Consider the following 21,823-nt stretch of genomic DNA (forward strand, 5'->3'; position numbering starts at 1 on the left):
TTCTCTTAAAAATCATGTTTACCTTCTAATGCCCTTTAAAAGGTGTGGAGGGTAATTGAACGAGGTTTGGTCTCTTCAGGGGCCTTTTTACAAACCTTTGGGGGAAATTAGTTCTCTAATGACTTATTTTTGGACCTTGAGGACTCCACAGGAATTGGCCTTTCCCCTCCCTTGTTATAGGGTTTGAGCATCTGTAAATTGGGCAGTTGGTCAATGTTTTCCAGCCTCATCTTAGAAAGAACCACCAAAGGAAAGATATGTCTGAGATATTTAACACTATGAAAAATAGATGCCTGAAACAAAAACACACAGCTAAATTACAGCAATGGGTCTTCTATTTCAACTTCTATGTTTGTATAGTAGTCTATCAGATGATTCCACAAAGCCCATAAGAAGGATGTAAAGGCAATTAGAGATCTTCCCTTCCACAACATTCTTCCCACCACACACCTGCAAACCAGAATTGTAATCCAGGATAGATTTTTACCTGATAAATCATGGCTTATTTAGGAACAACTTAGGAACAAGCTGCCAAACTGGGATGTATACAAAGGAGGGTGACCAAAATGATAAAAGGCCTTGAAACCGTGCCCTATGAGGAGTGGCTTAGGGAGCGGGATATGTTGAACCTTGAGGGAGAACTATAAGTACACAAGGTAAATCTAGGATCTATAGTTCCAAGTAATGTTTCCAAGCTCTACTAAGGAAAATCTGTTACACACACACACACACATACACCTTGCAGCTCACAGTCCCTAAGGCTAATAAGCATGCGTATTATTTGCAGAGACGTTTCTGCCAAGGAATAATAATAATAAAACGAACGAGCAAGCAAATATCAAACTGCCCCGGCTGTTCTGTTCTTTCCTGCTCCAGCATGCTTTGTCGAGTTCCTAGATGCCATTCTCTACCATCCAATGGCCTTATAAGGCTCCCTGGTTAGGTGTTGTGAGGGACTATGCTATGGAACAAATCCTTATTCTGAATGCCTGACAAAGCATTCCATCTCCACTGGAGAAAAGTTTTCCTCATTGAATCATGATGAACCTCTTCAGCTGCCAAGGCTGGTGAAATGTCAATAGGATCTAGCCAGGAAAGCCAAGGTTCTTCTGTGTAAAAATAGAGAATGACTTCAACCATTATATATATATATATACACACACAGCCACACACACACACAAACATATGTATATATTAGAAGAATAAGACGCAGCAAGGGTCCTCTTGGAACCTGGGATATTGTTTATGAGGAGGGGTATACCGATCTATGGCACTTTGTATGATTTTTTTAGAACTCAGACTGTTAAAAGGAGTTTCTTGAAAACTACAGTTCTTTCTCTAACGTGGGTTAATATTTTGTTTGCAAATTCTATTGTAAATATTTATTTTTAATTAATTTATATCTTTGTCCTAATATGAGACCCAAGATGGCTTGCTATACAGATTTTAAAAATATCTTTGAATAATATAATAAAACAGTTTTTTAAAACAATTAAACAAGCTGGTCTGTTGAGAGCAGCACTAATTTAAAACAATTTTAAAATAACAAGAAGAAAAGAACAGCACCTCCACATTATCAAACAGAGGCAATATGTGGGTACTGGCAATGACATAATGAGTGATTAATGTATCTGGAATTCTGTTTCAATGTGTATCTGCATTACATAATTACATCAGTTTCATATCATATTAATTATCATGGCTCCATTTAAAGAATCCTAATATTTCTACATTGATTAGATACCAAAATACACAGAACAGAGTTGTAAATGAAAAATCTTGGCATTCCACATTTTGCTGCCATGTTAAATAAAGCAGAATCATAGTGCTATAACAGTGTAGTGTGATAGGGCCCTACCACTTTGGACACCGCTACCATCTGAATAGCACTGTCGTGCCAGTATATTTGGACAAAGAACTGCAAGGATAAGTTCACTCCTTTTGTGTTCAGAAAGAGGTCTTCCGACTTCTGGAAATCAGAAACAGGATTCATACCAAGTTTAGAAGATTCATTTTACAGATTCTATTTTGCCAAAAAGTGGATTATCTGTGCTTTAGTTTAGGACGCTCTGAAGATTTATAAATCACTTTGCCACTAACATTGCAGCACTCTGACTGTGGAACACTCACCCTAGAAAGACTCACGTAGTCTTTAGACTGATGTCATTTTGGCATCAGAAAAACACTTTACCAGATCTATTAAAAGGAAAGTCCTCAGTGAAGTGCAGACTTTGAAGAATATGTTAACATTTCTCCAAGACCTGAAATAGTGGTATTCTAATAGAAATTTTTCAAAGAGATAGACAAGTTAGTCTAAAAATGGTAGCAATGGTTGTCTCAAGGATGGAGAGCTGAAATGAGCTTTACATTGGGCTACCTCTGTTCAGAACTAAGTTCAAAAACTCCAAGTTCAAAACAAGCAGCCAGATTAGTTACAGGAGTAAGCTACTTCACCAGTTGCCAGTTCATTTCTGGGCAAAGTACAATGTGTTAGTTTTGACCTTTAAAGCCCTACATGGGTCCAGGTTACCTACAGGATTGCCTCTCCCTGTACAATCTGCTCCGAACATTTAGGTCCTCTGAGAGATGTTTACTCTAGCCAGCCAGAACCCGACTGCCGACCATCACCCACAGGACCTTTTCATTGGCTGCCCCAAGACTTTGCCAGAAGAAAGTAGAGCTAAATGAGCTGTTGGAATTTAAGACGCAATTGAAGATCTATTTCCTCTGGCAGACCTACCCAGTCAATTTTAATCTGCATTTCATCAGTGGATTTTAACTTGTATTTCAACTCTGTGTATCTTTTAATAGTGCTTTATCTCTCTTTTTGAAAACATGTTATACCCTGCTTTGAGCCACAGGGAGAGGCAAATCCTATTTATTGTTGTTGTTGTTGTTATTTCTCAATCCTAGACTTTATTGCACAAACTCACTATTGCATTGCTGTTGTGCTACTATTGCTACTGGATACACACTGAGTTCAGCACCTTAAATATCACACCTCTCCTCAATTGTGCAGTGTAATCATACTTCTGCATATCCTTGCAATCCCCATTTCCCATGCTATTGCCATTCTGTAATTTTATATTCATATTTTAGAGCAATTTTGCAATTTCACTATTGAAAAACAAAAGAAAAAGGCAACTATAATGATAAATATAAAATAAATGGAAATAATAGCTTTGGAAGAGCAAGGGGGGGGGGGGGGGGAAATGTCTGGTATTTTAGAGATTGCTAGGCATATAAAATACCACAGAACAACCAAATCGGCAAGGAAAATAAAGAATTATTGTTGAGTCAAATGAGTGAATTTGTGATTAGAGGCTTGTTTAATCACCTCTGCCTTGTGGTTTTTAACTCTGAATATATTTTGATGGATTTTATCTATGATTTTTAGTGCTGTTTGTGTTTAATTCTGTTTTAATGGCTGAATATTTGGATACTTTCAATTGTATATTACTACTTTATGTCAAGCCGCTTTGAGTCCCCTTTATGGAGATAAAGCAAGGTATAAATATAAATATAATAATAATAATAATAATAATAATAATAATAATAATAATGCTCCCAGTTTGTGGAATTTATAACATCATTAAAAACAATTTAGAAGAGTGGTGAGCAAAAACATGGGCAGTTACTTTTCAGTTGGATTACATACTGGAAACCAGGGTGAAAATCCCCACTTGGCCATGGAAACCCACTGGGTCACCTTGGGCAAGCCTTAGAGGAAGGCAAAGGCACCCCCCCCCTCTGAATAAATGTTGCCAATAAAATTCCATTACCTTAATGTCACCATAAATCAGAAACAACTTCAAGGCACACAACAAGAAGAGTTGGAAGGGGCCATAAAGGCTGTTTAATGCAATTTCCTGCCTGGTAGAAATACACAACCACAAATCCAAGAAAGAGCACACATAAGGCACATATTCTTCACACGTCTTTGTAGGAAAATGCAATTTTGGAAAACTTGAATTATTGGATTTCAGCAGTATGTGTGTGTAGTGGAGTACTGTTATAATGTGGTCTGACTGCTGCTCCTTGATCTCCTGGACCCACCAAAATGAGTCATCCCTGCTTTACAAGGTAAAAACTAGCATTTCAAATTGGCTCTGACAACTGGAGGCCAGTATAGATGGCTTGTTGTGAATCAATTAAAGTGTCTATTGTTTCATTGGCAGCCATGTGTGTATTATATATGGCTGCAGTTTAATCTATCAATTAAGATAAAGAAAATGGTGGTACAGTAAAACCCCGCTCGTTCGAGCCCCGCTCGTTCGAGCCTCCGTGCAATCCGAGCAGGTGAACTGGGAGGGCTGTAAAGGCCCTCCCCGTTCACCTGCTCGCTGGCGTGCTTGTTGCTAGGTAGATAGCAAGCTACTTAGCAACATGCACCGGGCGCTCGCCCCTTGGGAGGTGGCCCCTGCGTGTTGCTAGGTAGATAGTAAGCTACCTAGCAACACGCAGGAGGCACCTCCCAAGGTTGTTTGCAGCGCCTCCCGATCCAGCCTTCGTACCCGTGGAGAGGCCTCTCCATGGGGACGAGGACTGAACCGGGAGGCGTTTGCAGCGCCTCCCGATCCAGCCTTCGTCCTGCCTGGTAATCCAAGTTATCCGGTTGACCGAGTTGAGGTCCGCCGGTTTAACTCGGAGTACCGGGGTTCTACTGTACTTCAGGTTATGCTGCAGCTTCCAGACTAAGAGAATATGGCAAAAGGTGCTCTGAGGTACTGAAGAAAGGTACTCTGCAGTATCCATATATAAAACTGGATCTACCAGTATTTCCAAGCTTCAAAAGTGTATTTGAACCAAACCAGACCAGATAATTTCTCCACAACAAACCATGGAAAAGGTTCATTTAAAAACATTTTATAAACAGCTTACAAACATCAACAACTCCACAAAATCAAGGTTTCTCAAAAACCTATCCACTTGTACATGAGGTGTTGCATAAAGTTATCCTTCCTTCTTGCTACAAAGTAAATGGGCCTCTCTCTTTTTCTCTCTATGGATGCTTGTTCCTTCATGACTAATTCCATGTTTAGCCCATATTCTGTGGAAACCACAGATTTAAGACAGGTAGAGTAGGTAGAGTAGGAATGGTTTTCAAGGAATACCAGCCAAGTTTAAGCATGAATTTTAAACTCATGTCCTGTGTATTTTAATACGTATTTTATAAAAATAAATTTTAATATGTATCTTTTATAGAAATACATTTTAATAAGTGTATTTGTAGAATGTTTACACTGTTTATGTGTTTAAATTATTATTTAACCTGCCTTGAGCTAATTATAATAATAATAAATAATAAAACTTTATTTATACCCTGCCACCATCTCCCTGTGGGGACTCGGGGCGGCTCACAATGTTACAAAAGTAACAACACAAATACATTAGCACAAAATGTGCAGGTTAAAACACAATAAGATAATAAAACAAAAGTTAAAACAAAAATTAATACAACAGAATAGTATCAACAACCACCAATACAGTTCAGTTAACTTCACAAGTGTGTGTGTGTGTGTTGGGGGGGGGGGGGGAACTGTAGCAGCAATATAAAATAGAATCATTAGATTAAAATACGAGGGACCTAGTGTCAGGACCCAGGCTGCAGAACACCAATAACCATGCGCAGAGACCAGAATCTATCTAATATCTTTATTAAGGAAATATATAAAGTCAATAAAAACAAGTGTAGAATATAGTTCAGAAGTAGACATTTCAGGAAAGGTCAAATATAGTCCAGGAAAACAATGTCCAATATGTGATATTAGAGTCCAAAGTTATAATCCACTTGACCGAAACGCACACTATTTGGCAAGCAATAGTGTGGGGAACTGTCCATAGTCTTTCGAGGCTTAAGGTAAATCCGAAGGAAACTGGGAAACAAGGCTTGAATCTAGGAAGCAAGGTCCGTGGTTTAAAACGCAAGGCAAGGCAAGACTTGAAACTTGGCAAGATCGAACTTGAAACAAGGCAAACATGAAACAAGAACTGAGTCCATAGAAGTCCGTGGAACAAGGCAAGGCTGGAAACTTGATCCGGGAAACAGGGAACTGGAGTACGAAGTCTACACACGATCTCACTCCTCAAGCTGACGAATTGACTCCGCAAGGTTTCCTTCGTGGCAAAACACCTAAATAGGGTCTCGTTTCCCGCCAGAAGAACACTTTCCCTGGAGAACTAGAAGTGAAACTCATCTCTGTCCAGATGCATGACTCCTTAGAATTTCCCAAGGGAAGCAGACCTAATCAGCTAATTGTTTGGCTGCGATTCTGGCGCTTCCGCGCTTCGCCTCCCTAGCGCCTCTATCTTTATTATAATTGTCCTTTCGAGAAAACGGGGGAGAATTCTGCCTAAGGCTTGTTTGGCTAACTTCTTGAGGGCAAACATCCTGCAGGTGCAGGGGCTCCGTTTCTGACTGAAACGGTGTAAATCCCATGTTTTCCTCTTCGTCTGCCACAATAGTACTAGGAACGGGACTACAAGGCCCATGAGACATCACACCTAGTAAAATTCAGACTAGAATTATAATCATATGGGGAAAAGGAAGGAAAGTCCAGAGCTACCCAAACACACTTTCTTTCCCATAGTAGTGGAGGATATGCCTTTCGGCACTTCCTCTCCACTTTGGGAAGAATCTGGGCAGTACCTGCCATACATCATGTGATGGCTTATGGCAGTCCCCATCCAAGTTGTGAATAAGAGCGGTAAGATTGGACTATTTTGCCCAGTGTGAAGAGGTTCTTTGTGTGTGAGAGAGAGTGAGCGACAGAGAGACAGACCGAGGGAAATGGTGGGTGCATATTTTCATAATGTGAACCATCATAGCTTTCATGTGACATGGGTGATCTGTAAGCATATCTTGTGATATCTTTCATTTCACTAAAAGCAGATACAGCTGGAGCTTGAAAATAATACAATCCATAGCATAAACTCAGTGAGTTGAATTGCCCCACTGGGGTAAGTATTAGCATCAGAGGAGATGCTCTCCCTCCCCACACGGACTGTGCCCCAATCCAGCCTATTCCCTGTGCTCTCTTTAATGAAAATCGGTCAAAAGAGCTGATACCAATTTTTCTCCAGTCTATCATGTTTGAACCTTTTAGTTATGCCAGTCAGTCATGTAGGATTAGTTTGCCGTAGGAATAATAATAATAATAATAATAATAATAATAATAATAAATATGTAAAGCAAAGTGAAGAACCTGCTTTGATTGAAATCAAAAATCAGAAATTCCTCAAAGCACAGCAGACAAAAAACCAGTACAAGAAAACCACACTACAAACTAGAGCTGACAGCTGGCACAACAAAACATTGCATGGAAAGTGCCTTGACAAAACTGAAGGAAAAGCTGATAAGGAGAAGACCTGGCTCTGGCTCACGAATGGGACCCTGAAGAAGGAGACAGAAGGCCTGATCCTTGCAGCCCAGGAGCAAGCCATCAGAACAAGTGCAATTAAGGCCAAGATCGAAAAATCAGCTGATGACCCAAAATTCAGACTGTGCAAGGAAACCGACGAAACCATTGATCATATCCTCAGCTGCTGTAAGAAAATCGCAGACAGACAGACTACAAACAGAGGCACAACTATGTGACCCAAATGATTCATTGTAACTTATGCCTCAAGTACCACCTCCCAGCAGCAAAGAACTGGTGGGATCACAAACCTGCAAAAGTATTGGAAAATGAGCACGCAAAGATACTGTGGGACTTCCGAATCCAGACTGACAAAGTTCTGGAACACAACACACCAGACATCACAGTTGTGGAAAAGAAAAAGGTTTGGATCATTGATGTTGCCATCCCAGGTGACAGTCGCATTGATGAAAAACAACAGGAAAAACTCAGCTGCTATCAGGGCCTCAAGATTGAACTTCAAAGACTCTGGCAGAAACCAGTGCAGGTGGTCCCAGTGGTGATCGGCACATTGGGTGCCGTTCCAAAAGATCTCAGCCAGCATTTGGAAACAATAGATATTGACAAAATTATGATCTGCCAACTGCAAAAGGCCACCCTACTGGGATCTGCGCGCATCGTCCGAAAATACATCACACAGTCCTAGACACTTGGGAAGTGTTGGACTTGTGATTTTGTGATATGAAATCCAGCATATCTATCTTGTTTGCTGTGTCATACAATAATAATAATAATAATAATAATAATAATAATAATAATAATAATAATAATAACAACAACTTTATTTTTATATCCCACCTCCATCTCCCTGCAGGGACTCGGGGCGGCTAACATGGGGCCAATCCTAAATAATCACAATAGAACAGAATAAAAACAGCATCAGCAATGAATACTATTAAGATGAAATAAAACATATTTGTAGACAATAACATAGTAATAAGGTAAATAAGAGGCCACCATTTAAAAGCAGAACAAAGGTTAAACTAAAAACAAACTGGGCCAAAGTGCAAGGAAGTATTGAGACAGCAGAGTTTGAGCAGTACAGCATATTGTATATTATATTATATTATATTATATTATATTATATTATATTATATTATATTATATTATATTATAGGAACGTTTAAAAGGCAACAAGGGCCAACTGCATTATTAAGTCCCCAACCCTAATTATGAAAAGACACAAAACACTAAATTTAGGGATTATGGAGAGAAAGAATTTGCTGGTTCTTTCTTTACAGAACAGCTGCATTCTCAGGCATCAGAAACTAGCTTTTGTGTTTTATCATGCACAAACTTAGTGCCATCTAGTGTACTGAAAGGAAAACTCCTATGTATTAGAGGGAAAAGCAACAAAGGTTGCTAGTTTGTCTTAAGGGTTTTAGAAGTCTACAAAGTTTATGCCAGTCTTTAAGATGCCATAAGACTTCTTGTTGTTTTAGTTGCAACAGATAAAAAAACCTTCACTCCTCTTTCATACCTTTCATATCTGAATAATCCTGTTTATTGTATTGTTAAAGGCTTTTATGGCCGGAATCACTGAGTTGTGAATTTTTTGGGCTGTATGGCCATGTTCCAGAAGCATTCTCTCCTGATGAATGTGGGCAAAATGTCAGGAGAGAATGCTTCTGGAACATGGCCATGCAGCCCAAAAAACCCACAGCAACCCAATTCTGTTTATCATCTAACTAGGCTGACTGTATCCTGAATACTGCCTTGTAGAAGAAAACTTCTGCCTAAAAATAAGAAAATTCCTACTTGAGGAAGATATTGGGGTGCAGGTGGGGTTACTGTCTTTCTCAACACATTTGCAGTTGATTCACTTTTCTTTGGACGCACAGAAGTGGGCAATAATGCAATTGTCTTACCAGATGAATAGAGTCACACAGATCCACACAACATGGTTTGCACAACAGTTAACCTTTCTTCTAGATAGCAGCAGACTTCTCTATAACGATTGGCTAGAAGAGTTTGTCAGAGCTAAAAATTGAAGCTAGACTTGTATAGGAACAAATGTTGATTAATATTGGATTATCTAACTTATGTCCCCCCCAAAAGAAATTTCCCCAAATATGTACATAGAAAGTTCTGAGTCTGTGCAGAAAATGTACCAAAAATATTGGTCTGAGTTTGGAGAGAAAATTGATCATGACTTTTCATATCATAATCTGGACAGCAACACAGTATACTCAAAGCTGAGTTCTGGGCTACTTTTTCTTTTTTTTAAAAAAATAACAAACTTTCTACTGGGAAAGTTTATGATCCTGCAGTGTGTGCAGTTGGGGGAAGCCCAAGATATTTTGTTGTCCGAGGAAGAGCACCAGATGGCACTCCTCACCAAAGACATTCAAGGCTGCAATGCATCCATAAGCAGCCTAGTTGTCCTGTGTATGAGAAGGAAATCCCCATAAACACACACCTCTTCTTTAAAAATGCAATCATCAAAAAGTAAATGAGTAAACATCTGCTGTCCTTTAATGATACTACAAATCTGCTGCCTGAAGCAGCCTTCTTCACTCTTCCTAATGAAAAAGGCAACTGTGTGAGAAAGAGAGAGAGAGAATACACGCATGGGGAGGGAAGCAGTATGACATTCAATGAAAAATAACCATGGGATTCATATGTGCAACTAGAAGAAGAACGATGGTGAAACCAAAAGCTATGAGTGGGAGGTTGAAGGTCAAACTTAATCCGATATCACGAGAGGAAGTGTGGGAGGCAGACGTGAAAATAAGCGTTGAAGTTAGCAGAGGATGTGTCCCTTCAGAACTGAAGTCCTCTTTCAACAATATCTACAATGTGAACCGATCACTAGTAGAATGTAACATAGGCCCTAGATTGTGTTTCCATTTTAAAGCAGGAAATTTATATGAAATGGCCACACAGAATCAGGGTTATTTATAATCTAGAAAGCTGTAGGTACTGTCTGGGACATTTCACACTATATACTGTATATACTCGAGTATAAGCCTAGTTTTTCAGCCCTTTTTTTAAGACTGAAAAAGCCCCCCTCGGCTTATACTCGGGTGAGGGTCCTGGTTGGCTTATATTTGGGTCAGCTTATACTCGAGAATATATGGTACATTTATTATTTTTCTCTATTATTGTTGCTACTATTACATTTATTTTACTCTATTATTATTAGTTATTAATACATTTATTATTTCACTCTGATCTCATTATTATTATTATTGCGTTTATTATTTTACTCTGTTTATTATTACTTGTATTATTTTCCTGTATTTATTATTATTATTATTATTATTATTATTATTATTATTATTATTATTACGTGTATTATTTTACTCTATTATTATTAAAAGGATCCATAAGCACATTTACATTGAAGAAGATGAGAATAATGATTTGATCAGAGTTGGACAGTCTTTATCTTAAATTTGAGCTTTATGTAAATATTCAAAACATTTAACCTACTGATGCCTCAGTTAATGTAATTTTATTGGTATCTATTTTTATTTCTGAAATTTACCATCCTCGGCTTATACTGGAGTCAAAGTTTTCCCATTTTTTTGTGGAAAAATTAGGTGCCTCGGCTTATGCTCGGGTTGGCTTATACTCGAGTATATACGGTATTTCTCTGTGTTTTTAAACCTCTTTCTACATTAAGACTTAAGACAAACAACTCCCCCTAAAGGGAGAGAACGAAAAGAGGACCACAAAGGAATCAAGTCAACTTGGCCTTATTACTTTCCTACTATCATCCAGCAGCCATTCCACATACAAGGTGGCCAGGCTGCTCCTTTCAACCTGAACAAATTGAGAAGCTGGATAAGGCTGCACAAAAACTTTGGGAAGTTGGTCAAAAGTCTGCCATTCCCTTTCAGCTGCATTTATTCTGTCATGACTCTTGTCTCCCTGGTAGAGAGTATGGAAGGAAAGCAGAGAAGTGCCAAGCATTTTGTTGTTGTTTTTGTGGCACCTCCATGCCATCTTTCCCAGAGCCATGATCTCTTTCGCCCCTCCTTCTCCCCTTCCATTTTTCACAAGGTTTCTTGGATTATAACTTCAAGCAAGGGCTGTTTTGAGGTCTAAATACCCTGAAGACAACAGATCCCAGCTGATCTTGGAAGCTAAGCAAGGGTTCCAACTACACTGGCATATAATGCATTATACAGAATCATAGAATAATAGAGCTGGAAGAGACCACATGGGCCATTTAGTTCAACCCCCTGAAATGCGGCAAAAGCACAATCAAAGCACCCTTGGCAGGTGGCTATTCAGCCTCTGTTTATGGCAGTGTACAATGGGGGCAATGTCAACTTTAGTTAGATGAGGACTACCGAGGAATATCTGATCTTCTAAGCTAGGGGTTCTCAAACTTTTTCAGCGGCGGTGCCCTTTTTTGAAGGAAAAGCTTCTTGTAGAGCCCCTAGAATATATAAATTTTTGAACACAGAGCCTGCATTGCGGAGCACAGTGTGAGAACTGCTGCTCTTAGCTATATTTTAGAGGAAAGCAATGGCAAACCATCTCTGAATATTCTTTGCTTGAGAAAACACTATGAAATTTAGAGGGTTGTCATAAATTGTCAGGCCAATTTAATACACAGAAAGAGAAAGAGTGGGGTAACCATGCAGTAGCTGCAACAACAGTTAAAATAAATAGTACTCTGTTCACGCTGCACAGTTATAGTTCTTTATCTGTTATGGTAACTTCCAAAGATATCCCAGGATTTGTAATTCAGGGAGATATATTTTCAATTCTCAGTGTGGGAGCTTGAATGCATCTCCAAACTACAAATCCCAGTGCCCTATATGATACCATGGCAGTTACAGTGAAATAATAATGCTATAACTGTGTACCATGGAAGGGTCTTGAAAAATCTCCAGCACAGCATCACAGAGGGTTCATTATGGCAAACAAGACTTCCTTTCGTTTTTATATCTTTCATTTTATTGAGATACAGGGAAGTCAGGAGGGTGGCCTATTTGTCCAGTTGCATTAAAAGAGACGGACAATAATTCATGGATAGTTTCTGTTAAAAGACTTTACATAGAACCAGCTAACAGTGGTCCTCCAAATGGTAACAGTGCAGCTCTCAACATATTACCCCATTTGCAATGTTAGCTAAGGCTGCTAGGAGTTGCATTCTAATACCTCAAAGGTCATCTTTGCCCACAAAGACTTAAAAGATGAAGAAATCTAGACAAGGTATCTACTAATCAGAAATGCTTTTTCATTCATTCTTAGGGTCATAAGAGCTAATATTATAGGCTGAGGTCATACTTAGGGGCTGTGCAATGCACATATCTTCATATGGCATTATTTTTATTGTATTACATTTTTTTGAATAGTTATATTGCACAACTTAATAAACACGCAAATTCCCAAGTGCATCTGTGTGAACCACAATTTTGTACCATGCACACAAGCACCTATATACGCTACTGGCACATGGACATATAATCTCAGGTATTTGGTAAACTCTAATTCAACCACAGAAACCCACTGGGCTATAATAATAATAATAATAATAATAATAATAATAATAATAATAATAATACAGCTTTATTCTTATAACCTACCTCCATCTCCCCAAAGAGACTCGGGTGGCTTATATAGAGACCAAACCCAGAATAAACATGGAATGCAAGGTACAAAATTCAAACACGTAATAAAAACAATGTAATTAAAAACAATTAAAACCAACGAAATAAAAACATCATAAAATACATCAATAAACATCACAAAACCAAACAATGGGCCTATTGAGTATTGCGAGGGAAGGGCAGGGCTTGTACAAATCGCAGGACAATAAGACCAGGACTGCTAATAAAATGTTGGAAATGGGAACAATAAATAAATTAGGGATGGGCAGAGATGGTTACAAGCTAAAACTGTTATTTGAAGGCACGTTGAAACTTCCAAGTTTTCAAGTCTTTGTGGAAAGTGGACAAAATGAGGGATAATCTGATTTCCCTGGGGAGAAATTTCCAGAGCCGGGGGGCCACTACCAAGAAGGCCCTCTCCCTTGTCCCCATCAATCGTGACGGAAGCGGGAGCGAGAGAAGGGCCTCCCCGGCTGATCTTAGAGCCCGCTCGGGTTCAAAGGGAGAGATATGGTCACAAAGATAAGCAGGACGCGATCCGTTTAGGGCTTTGAATTGGGCCTGCACTTTGAATTTGACTGGAAATTTATTGACAGCCAGTGCAGCTGCTTCAGTAAAGGCGTTATACACTCCCTGTAACTAGCTCCCATTAACAACCTGGCTGCCGACCTTTGCACCAGTTGCAATTTCCGGGCCATCTTCAAAGGCAGACCCATGTAGAGTGCATTGCAGTAGTCCAATCTAGATGTAACCAAGGCCATGGACCACTATGACCAAGTCAGACTTCTTGAGGTACAGTCGCAGCTAGTGCATAAGTTTTAACTGGGCAAAGTCCCTCCCAGCTACTAATGACACCTGAGCATCAGGTGTAGCACTGAGTCCAGCAGGACCCCCAGGCTGCGGACCTGTGTCCTCAGGGGGAGTGTAACCCCATTGAGCACAGGGAGCTACCCTAAAGCCTGATCAGCCCGACGACTGACCAGGAGGACCTCTATCTTGTCTGTATTAAGCTTCAGCTTGTTGGCCCTCATCCAGTCCATCACAGCAGCCAAGCACTGGCCCAGGATCTAGGAGGCCTCCTTAGAGTTAGGTGGAAAAGAGTAATAGACTTGGATGTCATCTGTATAGAGATGGCACGAAACTCCAAAACTCTGAATGACCTCACCCAGAGGTTTCATGTAGATGTTAAAAAGCATAAGAGAAAGAATGGAACCTTGTGGGACCTCACAGGTCAAATGCCAGGGGTCCAAGCAGGTATCTCCCAGCTTCACCAACTGGGTGAAGCCCTCCAGGATGGAGCGAAGCCACCCCCAAGACCTATTCCAGAAAGCTGCCCCAGAAGGATACCATAGTCAATGGTATTGAAAGCTGCTGAGATGTGCAAGAGAACCAACAAGGACACACTCCTCTTGTCTAGTCTCTGTGGAAGCCATCCACCAAGGTGACCAAAGCTATCTCTGTACTGTGACCATGCCTGAAACCAGACTGCAATGGATCTAGAAAATTCGCTTCTTCCAAGAACACCTGGAGCTGAGAAGCCACCACTCACTCTAAAATCTTGACTAGAAAGGGGAGATTAGAGATAGGCTGGTAGTTGTTAAGAACCAAAGAATCCCTAAGATCGGAGAAGAAATAGTTTTCTAAGTTGCGTGAGATCAAGACCTTGCATGTGTGATGGTTATACAGTGCAACTGCTTCTATATTCACATGGACAGCTTTCATTTTCCGCATGCATTTATTTATGTGTCTATTCATTTGGCATGAGAGGTAGGACCTTACCTTGGAGCAGTGTAATACCGATTTACACTACTGTGGCCACATGGATCTATTGCTATGGGAACAGCAAATCCACCCAGTGGATTTTGCTCCTCCTCTTCCAGCTGCTCTAAGATTAATAGTGTTGAGCAAGGGTCCAATACTAGTTGAAGTTCCCATTCAACTCAGAACAGCTGTGGGAAAAGTGGTAGTAAAATCGAGAATGAATTTGCTGCTCTCATGGCTGCAGATCTACCAGCTGCCCCATGGTTTATACTATACATATGAAATGTTATCCATGCATAGTGCTGCCACACCATATGGTAAGGGATTTGCTTCCAAAAGAGTAGATAGTAAAGCCAAAAGTCATGGAAGCTGCATGACTACTACATGTATATAAATTGAGCAGTTATGGAGTGCAGTCTGCTTCACATGGTGCTTAAAATGTTATTCAGATGTTTATGTATACTTATGGTTGGGCATGGCATTGTAAGCAGTGAAGGCAGAAGAAACTGACATATGCAAAGGGTCTTCATTATGCTCTTATCATTTTCACTTTCTTCTCTCTCTCTTCTCCCTCTCCCTTTTCCTGTTAATTGCCATCACACTGACTTCAGCCAATGGCCACCTTATTAATGAGAAACTTCAAGACATCATTTTATTAACAAATCTGCTCAGGGTTTGCAAACTTGGGGCCATGGCTTTCTTGATTAAGTCAGTGCATCTATCTTCTAATGTGGCTTTCCTTTTTTTGCTGATGCTTTCAACTTTATAAGACCTTATTGAGTTTTCTAATGATTTACATTGGTTTAGGGTATGTCCATAGTATGATAGTCTATGTTTGGTCAGTTTGTCTATTAAGGAAATTCAGGCTTGATTTACTCTTAGGGTTATTCATTTTTCTCTTTGACATGCCCATTATCTCTACAATACATGATATCTGCAGAACTCTCTTTCAGCACCACATTTCAAATAAGTTGATTATCTTTTTATTAGGTTTCTTAATTCTACAGTTTTCACAACCATACAGGAAAAAAATGCAAATGCTATGGCATGGATGATACCAATTTATTTCCCATTCTAGCTTACTCTGAACTGATTCCATTGCCTTCAGCCACATGCACTTGTTCATTTATATCCAAACAGCTACTAGGATAAAGAATTGAAAGTTTCTGCTATATAAAGTTCAGTTCACAAAAGAGGGGACCAGTAAGGGTGGAAGGAGGTCTGAAGCTGATGTAAGATAGCATTCTGTTTATACACTATCTTAACAGTCTTTGAGTTACTGAAAATCTAAACATGTCAAAAGTCAATCAGACAGTAAAATTATTTCTTTGTCCAAATAGCAGATCTAGAATAGATTCTAATAAAAGAAGTCTTGTATTGAATTAAATCTTATCTCAAATAGAAATGATGTATATGCCAACCATTGGCATTACAAATTGGATACTTTAGAAGGAAGGTTAGCTGTAGTTTTAGTGAAGGATTAGGCTCTCATATTCATATGCACATTTGGTACAGCTATTTTCGGTAGAGTGTTTCATACATTATTGTCCTCCGGCATTACAGAATCAATGCCAGCAAGAAAACTGATCCCTCCAGTCTGTCAACACTAGTTGCCTTGGACCCAACCCCTGTAAGGTGCTCGATCCTACTAGGAAGTGCTAAAACCCATATATCTTACAGAAAGCTCCTTAGCATCTTCCCTCTACTAGGAACACAAAAACATAATGGCTAGATAGGAGAACTGCAGTATCTCGGGGTACAAACTGTCCATCAAACAACATGAACAATTTAAAGGAAAAATAATTAAAAGTTTTAGTTCTGTTCTAAAGGCAGCATAATTGCCATATAATTGTTTTGTTGCAAGCCCCATAGGCAGAAGAGAAAATAGGGTATCCTAGTATATCTTGAATTAATTTGCAGTGGATTAGTAAGTGGCCTTAACTCTTTGTTTATACAGCTGGCTTCTGTATTCACCGATTTCTGGACCCACAGATCCCACCATTAACCATTTTTTTAAAAAGTATTTATTTACTATATTTATATTCTATTCATCTCACCCTCGAAAGGACTCAGAACGGTTTACAGATTGGCCACTTCAATGCCACATTGCAAATGCAGAGTATATAAATACACCACATTAATTAAAAACAGATAAACATATAAATACAATAAAACTATTAAAACTATTAAAACGTAGACTTAAACCCATGGTCATCCTTCATGTCACTGCATTCAAGTCAGTCCATGTTGCACTACTTCCCAAATGCTTGGTTCCAAAACCGAGTCTTAACCTTTCTTCTGAAGACCAGGAGAGAGGGGCCAATCTGATATCATTGGCGAGGGAGTTCCATAGCCAAGGGGCCACCACTGAGAAGGTCCTGGCTCTTGTTCTCACCACTTGTGCTTGCAAAGGGGGTGGGACCGAGAGCAGGGCCTCCCTGGCAGATCTTAGTGCTCTAACTGGTTCGTAGGGATACGTTTGGACAGGTAAGTTGGGCAAGAACCGTTTAGGGCTTTATAGGCTAAAGCCACCTCTTTGAATTGTGCTCAGTAGCAAACTGGCAGCCAGTGAAGCTGATGTAACAGGGGGGGATGTCCTCTCCCTATATTCCACTCCGGTGAGTAGCCTGGCTGCTGCCCATTGAACAATTTGGAGCTTCTGAACTTATATAAAATTGTTTGATTTTGCAATTTTATATAAGGAGTACCATTTTACTATTCCATCTGGATATAATGATACTTGGGCATCCATTTTAATACCCATGCAGGGTCCTAGAACCAAACCCAAGAGCCAAAACAGACACCAAGCACCCACTGTAAAAGCACCCATTTCAAGTCTTTGAGATTCTGGTAAAAGAAACAAAATAGAAAAACAAAATAGCTCTATCAAGTTTGAGTCCTGACCTCTTCAGCTCAAAAATTCTTCCTCTTCTAGATAACAATCGTGCCTCCCAGATCCCTGAAAACTATGCCCTCTCTTCTTAAAGATAAAGTTTCAATGGCAGAACCATTTCCTTAAAAATCTGACTTTGTATTGGATGCTAATTCTTTGCATGAGATGCCTTTTATCTATTTTTTCAATAAATTAATTCTTTTTTTAAAAAAATGTAACTTTTCTTAATTTTGGATGAGGAATCAAGTCGCTTTGCCTGGATTTTTTGGAAAAATTTGCTTGGGGTGCAATCCAGATTAATATTATCCATTGGCAGATTTGTGGCTGACAATTTTGAGATGCCCTAGTTGTGAACACAAGTAGAAATTATTGAAACAATACTATTAATGTGTGTTTTCTTTGTAGTACCAGGAACTACAAATTGATTTTCTGGTATGTACTGCACTGCTTTTTGTTTTAATACTTTGTCTTAACACTTGAAGCATATAAATTAAAAAACAAGGATATTTTGCACTGTATCTTTTATCACAGGAGCGATACACATTATTAAAATATCCATACAGATCAGAACTTGAAAGGAGTTACCCAAGGTGCTGAACTCTATCACTAAAACAGGCCTTAAAAAGGTAAAGGTTTCCCCTGGCCTAGCATGTTTAAATATTTAAAGTCTATACTAAAACATGGAAAGTGTTGGATAGATAGATTTTAGGGCTAAGAAATTTCCATAAATGCTCTTATCCAACCCTATAAGCAACATTCCTGACAGATGAGACCATATTATCTACATGATAGGACCACATACGATAGAGGAAAAGGCTAAGAAAAACCTGATATGTCAAAAGCATGATTTGGACAAGACCTAGAGTTAGTACAGCACGCTATGTAAAAACACTCAAGGCATCCATGTCACATGCTAACAGAGAAGGTGAAAACCCCACAGAGCTACATCTAGTATGCCCGGAAGATATATCCTTGTCACATCCCAAATATGGAAGTGAGTCATACTAAGCATGAAAGTAAAACCAATGCACTGGGACACATCAAGGAGGAAAAATGTTGTTAGCTTGTTAGCACAAGAGTGGCCAGAAGGGAGATTGACTATTGGTGGATCTCTGGGTGATTTGCAATAGATCATTTAGCAAAGGCAAAACCAAACAAATATCATCATCAACAACAACAACCCACATTATATTGCTGAAATGAAAACGTCTGGAGCCACCAATATATGGAAGGACTATTTAGTAACACAATCCCAATTTTTGAAATAAGAATGTGTTTAATTCTGAATGTACAGTATATCTTTTCACCAGCTGCATATCTCTAGTGGATCTTGAGTTCTTCTGGGGAGAGGGACAAAGCCAATCCTACAAATCTGAAGCCTACATCAACTTCTGTGTTAGTATTACAATGTTCTCCAAAATCTAAACCAAAGAACAGTACGTCCTCTTCATACAAGGCAATTATCTATCCAGATAATATTACAACCATGAAAGGAAAGCTGTAGGTTGTACACAAACTGAAATATTTTATGATAATTGCACCACAACTATTGCATTCCTGCAGATCCCACCTCTTCATAATAACATCTAAAGACAGTGACACCAACATGCACCAATATCAGTCTTTTCCCTGTGCATATTCCTTCTCCACCCTTGGCTTTGAGATGTCTTTTCTGATTAAGAGAAATTATATTTTTTTCTGTTGTCTTAAGAAAGATTTTGTGTATTTTATTGATGCCTAGCATGAATATCTCTGCTTTTTCACATTGCCTAAAGATGTTTATTTCACTGTTTCAGTATGTATTTTCACATATTATGGTCTAAGTGTGGTGTGCTGTATTAAAATTGATATAGAAAGTCCATCTTCCATTTAGTCTTTCTAAGAAGTCTAATACGAGTACGATCTAAAGATACAAGGAATAATACCTACATGGCAAGAAAAAGGAGTGGGTGGGAAAATATTAAAACACTATCCTATGTTCACAAATTTGGGATGAATTCCTACTGAATTAAACAAAATTATTTTCTGACTCAACATGCACAGGATTAGACAATAAATAGTGCATGCATATAAAGGACACAATGAATCCTTGCTGATGGTCAGGATGTTCCTATGATATCGCCAAAACTTTTATAAGTCGTCAGTGTAGGCATTCAGTTGTGCAACAATGAGCATTGCACATATGTGCTTGGACCTCTACGCTTATCATCCATGTATCTGACAAAGTGGATTGTAATCCACAAAAACCTATTGCATAATAAATCCACTATCCTTAGATAACACAACACTTTTTCTTTAATAACAAAAGGCCCATTATGGTATGTTAAAAAGCAAACTTGCAACAGAAAGATATAGCCGTAGAAAAGTAGAGCTCCTGAAAGTATGTGAAGGCTGACAAAGCTCCTTCTCAGTGTTTTTAAATAGCAGACTGTTCAGAAAGATTTAAATCTAGATAATCTCACTGTGGTGTACTGGATTAAATGTTTCTAAATACGTTACCCTTTTGTGAGCTTCATTGGAGAAGGACAACGGTCCTTCTCAAAAATTTGGATGGAGGCCAAGAATAATGATAGCATCTCCGTCTTGGCACAAAAATAGTCTCTGAATTTGACCCACAGCGAGTAAAGTAAAGAGGATGAGAGGATCATATGCATCAAACATCCAAGGCAAAGAGTGACAATGAGTTATAAACCAGTTTATCATACTGAAATTCATTCACAGTAATGAAGTTTCATGCACTTGTTGAATAAATCATGAAAAAAACCTAATCCATTGACATTCAGTGTCAAGCTGTTATAAAAAGAACTTTCAAAACTTTAAGCTAGAACAATAGTAGTGGTACTTATAAATAACCTTGCTTGCAATCTTAAATTATAACTTCCCAAGTTTCTAATGCTCACACTAAGTAATTCAGCTTGTGTTTCAAAAGATGGGTTTAATTCTCAATTAATAGAATAATTGCCTTTATAAACTAGCAGACCATTTGATATACCAAGGATACTGTGTTCAAAGTTTGACTTCCCTGATTTGTGTCTAATTACTTGTTCCAAAATGAGCATTTCACATTTGAATGAGATGGATAGAGAGACAGAGAGAGAATGAACATACACTTACCAGCTTTTTTGGTGGGTTCTGGCATAGTTTCAGTCCTTCTTTATTCCCAATATGTGACAGGTACAACAAGTAGCCACAAGTCCTGATGAGAGCATGCAGACCAATATGGCAAGCAGAGGGAGTGTGGAATTCTGCTTTATATACAGCATCGAAATATCAATCAAAATAGCACCTCCTCTCTTCTCAATTCAAACCCTCTGAAAACTGACAGTTATGGGAGCTCCGCTTACATCTGTTGTTTGCAGCCACTGCGCTCTTGGCTTTAGGAAAGAATCTCTACAGCATTTCATGCAGCTGAGGAGAACAGCTATAACTTTCTAAATTGAGAAGCATCACATTTGCACACAAAGAAGGGAACAGAACAAACCGCTGGACAATCAGAGATGCAAAGTCTGCTCCAAATTACACGGACAAACTTCTCTACCCCTCACCTACCCCATTTCCACATCATGAAGACACCTTAAACAGACAACCTGATAATGAACTTACGTTTGTTGGATAATGCTATCAAAATATTGTAACACTTTCCTAAATTTAAGAAATTTGGAGTGTTCATCCTTACAGGATTATGAGGCTATGGAGACCTCACTTATGCAATATTGCTTAATATTTATTTTCCCCTCCAACTGAAGCCAATGGGAATTTAGGCACAGATGTTAATGTTTCTCATAGATAAAGCTGAAATGATATATTCTGAAACAGCATTTATGTGAGGTCTCTAAAAATATAGGAGTGCCATTCATTCTTACAGGAGAAAGCAAAGCAGGTGCATGGCATCCAAAATGCCTTGTATCTAGCTAACAGATCCAAGAAAATAATTGTTCTATGGCATTTTAATTATAGATAGTTGTGTTTAGAAAAGAAAACTAGTGGTCATTTTCACTGAAGCAATTGCTTTATTGTCTACAGGACAAATTATGCATAGGCTTAAGTATTTGGTATTTCTCATTATAGGGTATTCAAGGTTAAAGCATTAAAGCGTTTCAGGAATTCTTTACCATTCCTTCCTTCTGATACTAACAAAGTTCAACTGTCGCTGTCTCTCATGGATCCTCTGCCAGTTTCAC

At 38.9% G+C, this 21,823-nt stretch overlaps 1 protein-coding gene across 8 annotated transcripts in view; it reads right to left on the reverse strand.

Annotated features, from left to right (window-relative positions):
- Positions 1–20,887, reverse strand: part of mybpc1 (myosin binding protein C1) — a 101,111-nt gene extending 80,224 nt beyond the window's left edge. For all 8 annotated transcript variants that reach the window (XM_062983057.1, XM_008110557.3, XM_008110556.3 and 5 more), the window contains exon 1: positions 20,757–20,887. In XM_062983057.1, coding sequence (XP_062839127.1) covers positions 20,757–20,781 — 25 coding nt within the window. In that variant the 5' untranslated portion in view covers positions 20,782–20,887. The remainder of the gene's footprint in view (positions 1–20,756) is intronic.
- Positions 20,888–21,823: the final 936 nt, after the last annotated feature.

Source organism: Anolis carolinensis, chromosome 5 (assembly GCF_035594765.1).
Source record: "Anolis carolinensis isolate JA03-04 chromosome 5, rAnoCar3.1.pri, whole genome shotgun sequence".
NCBI lineage: Eukaryota > Metazoa > Chordata > Lepidosauria > Squamata > Dactyloidae > Anolis > Anolis carolinensis.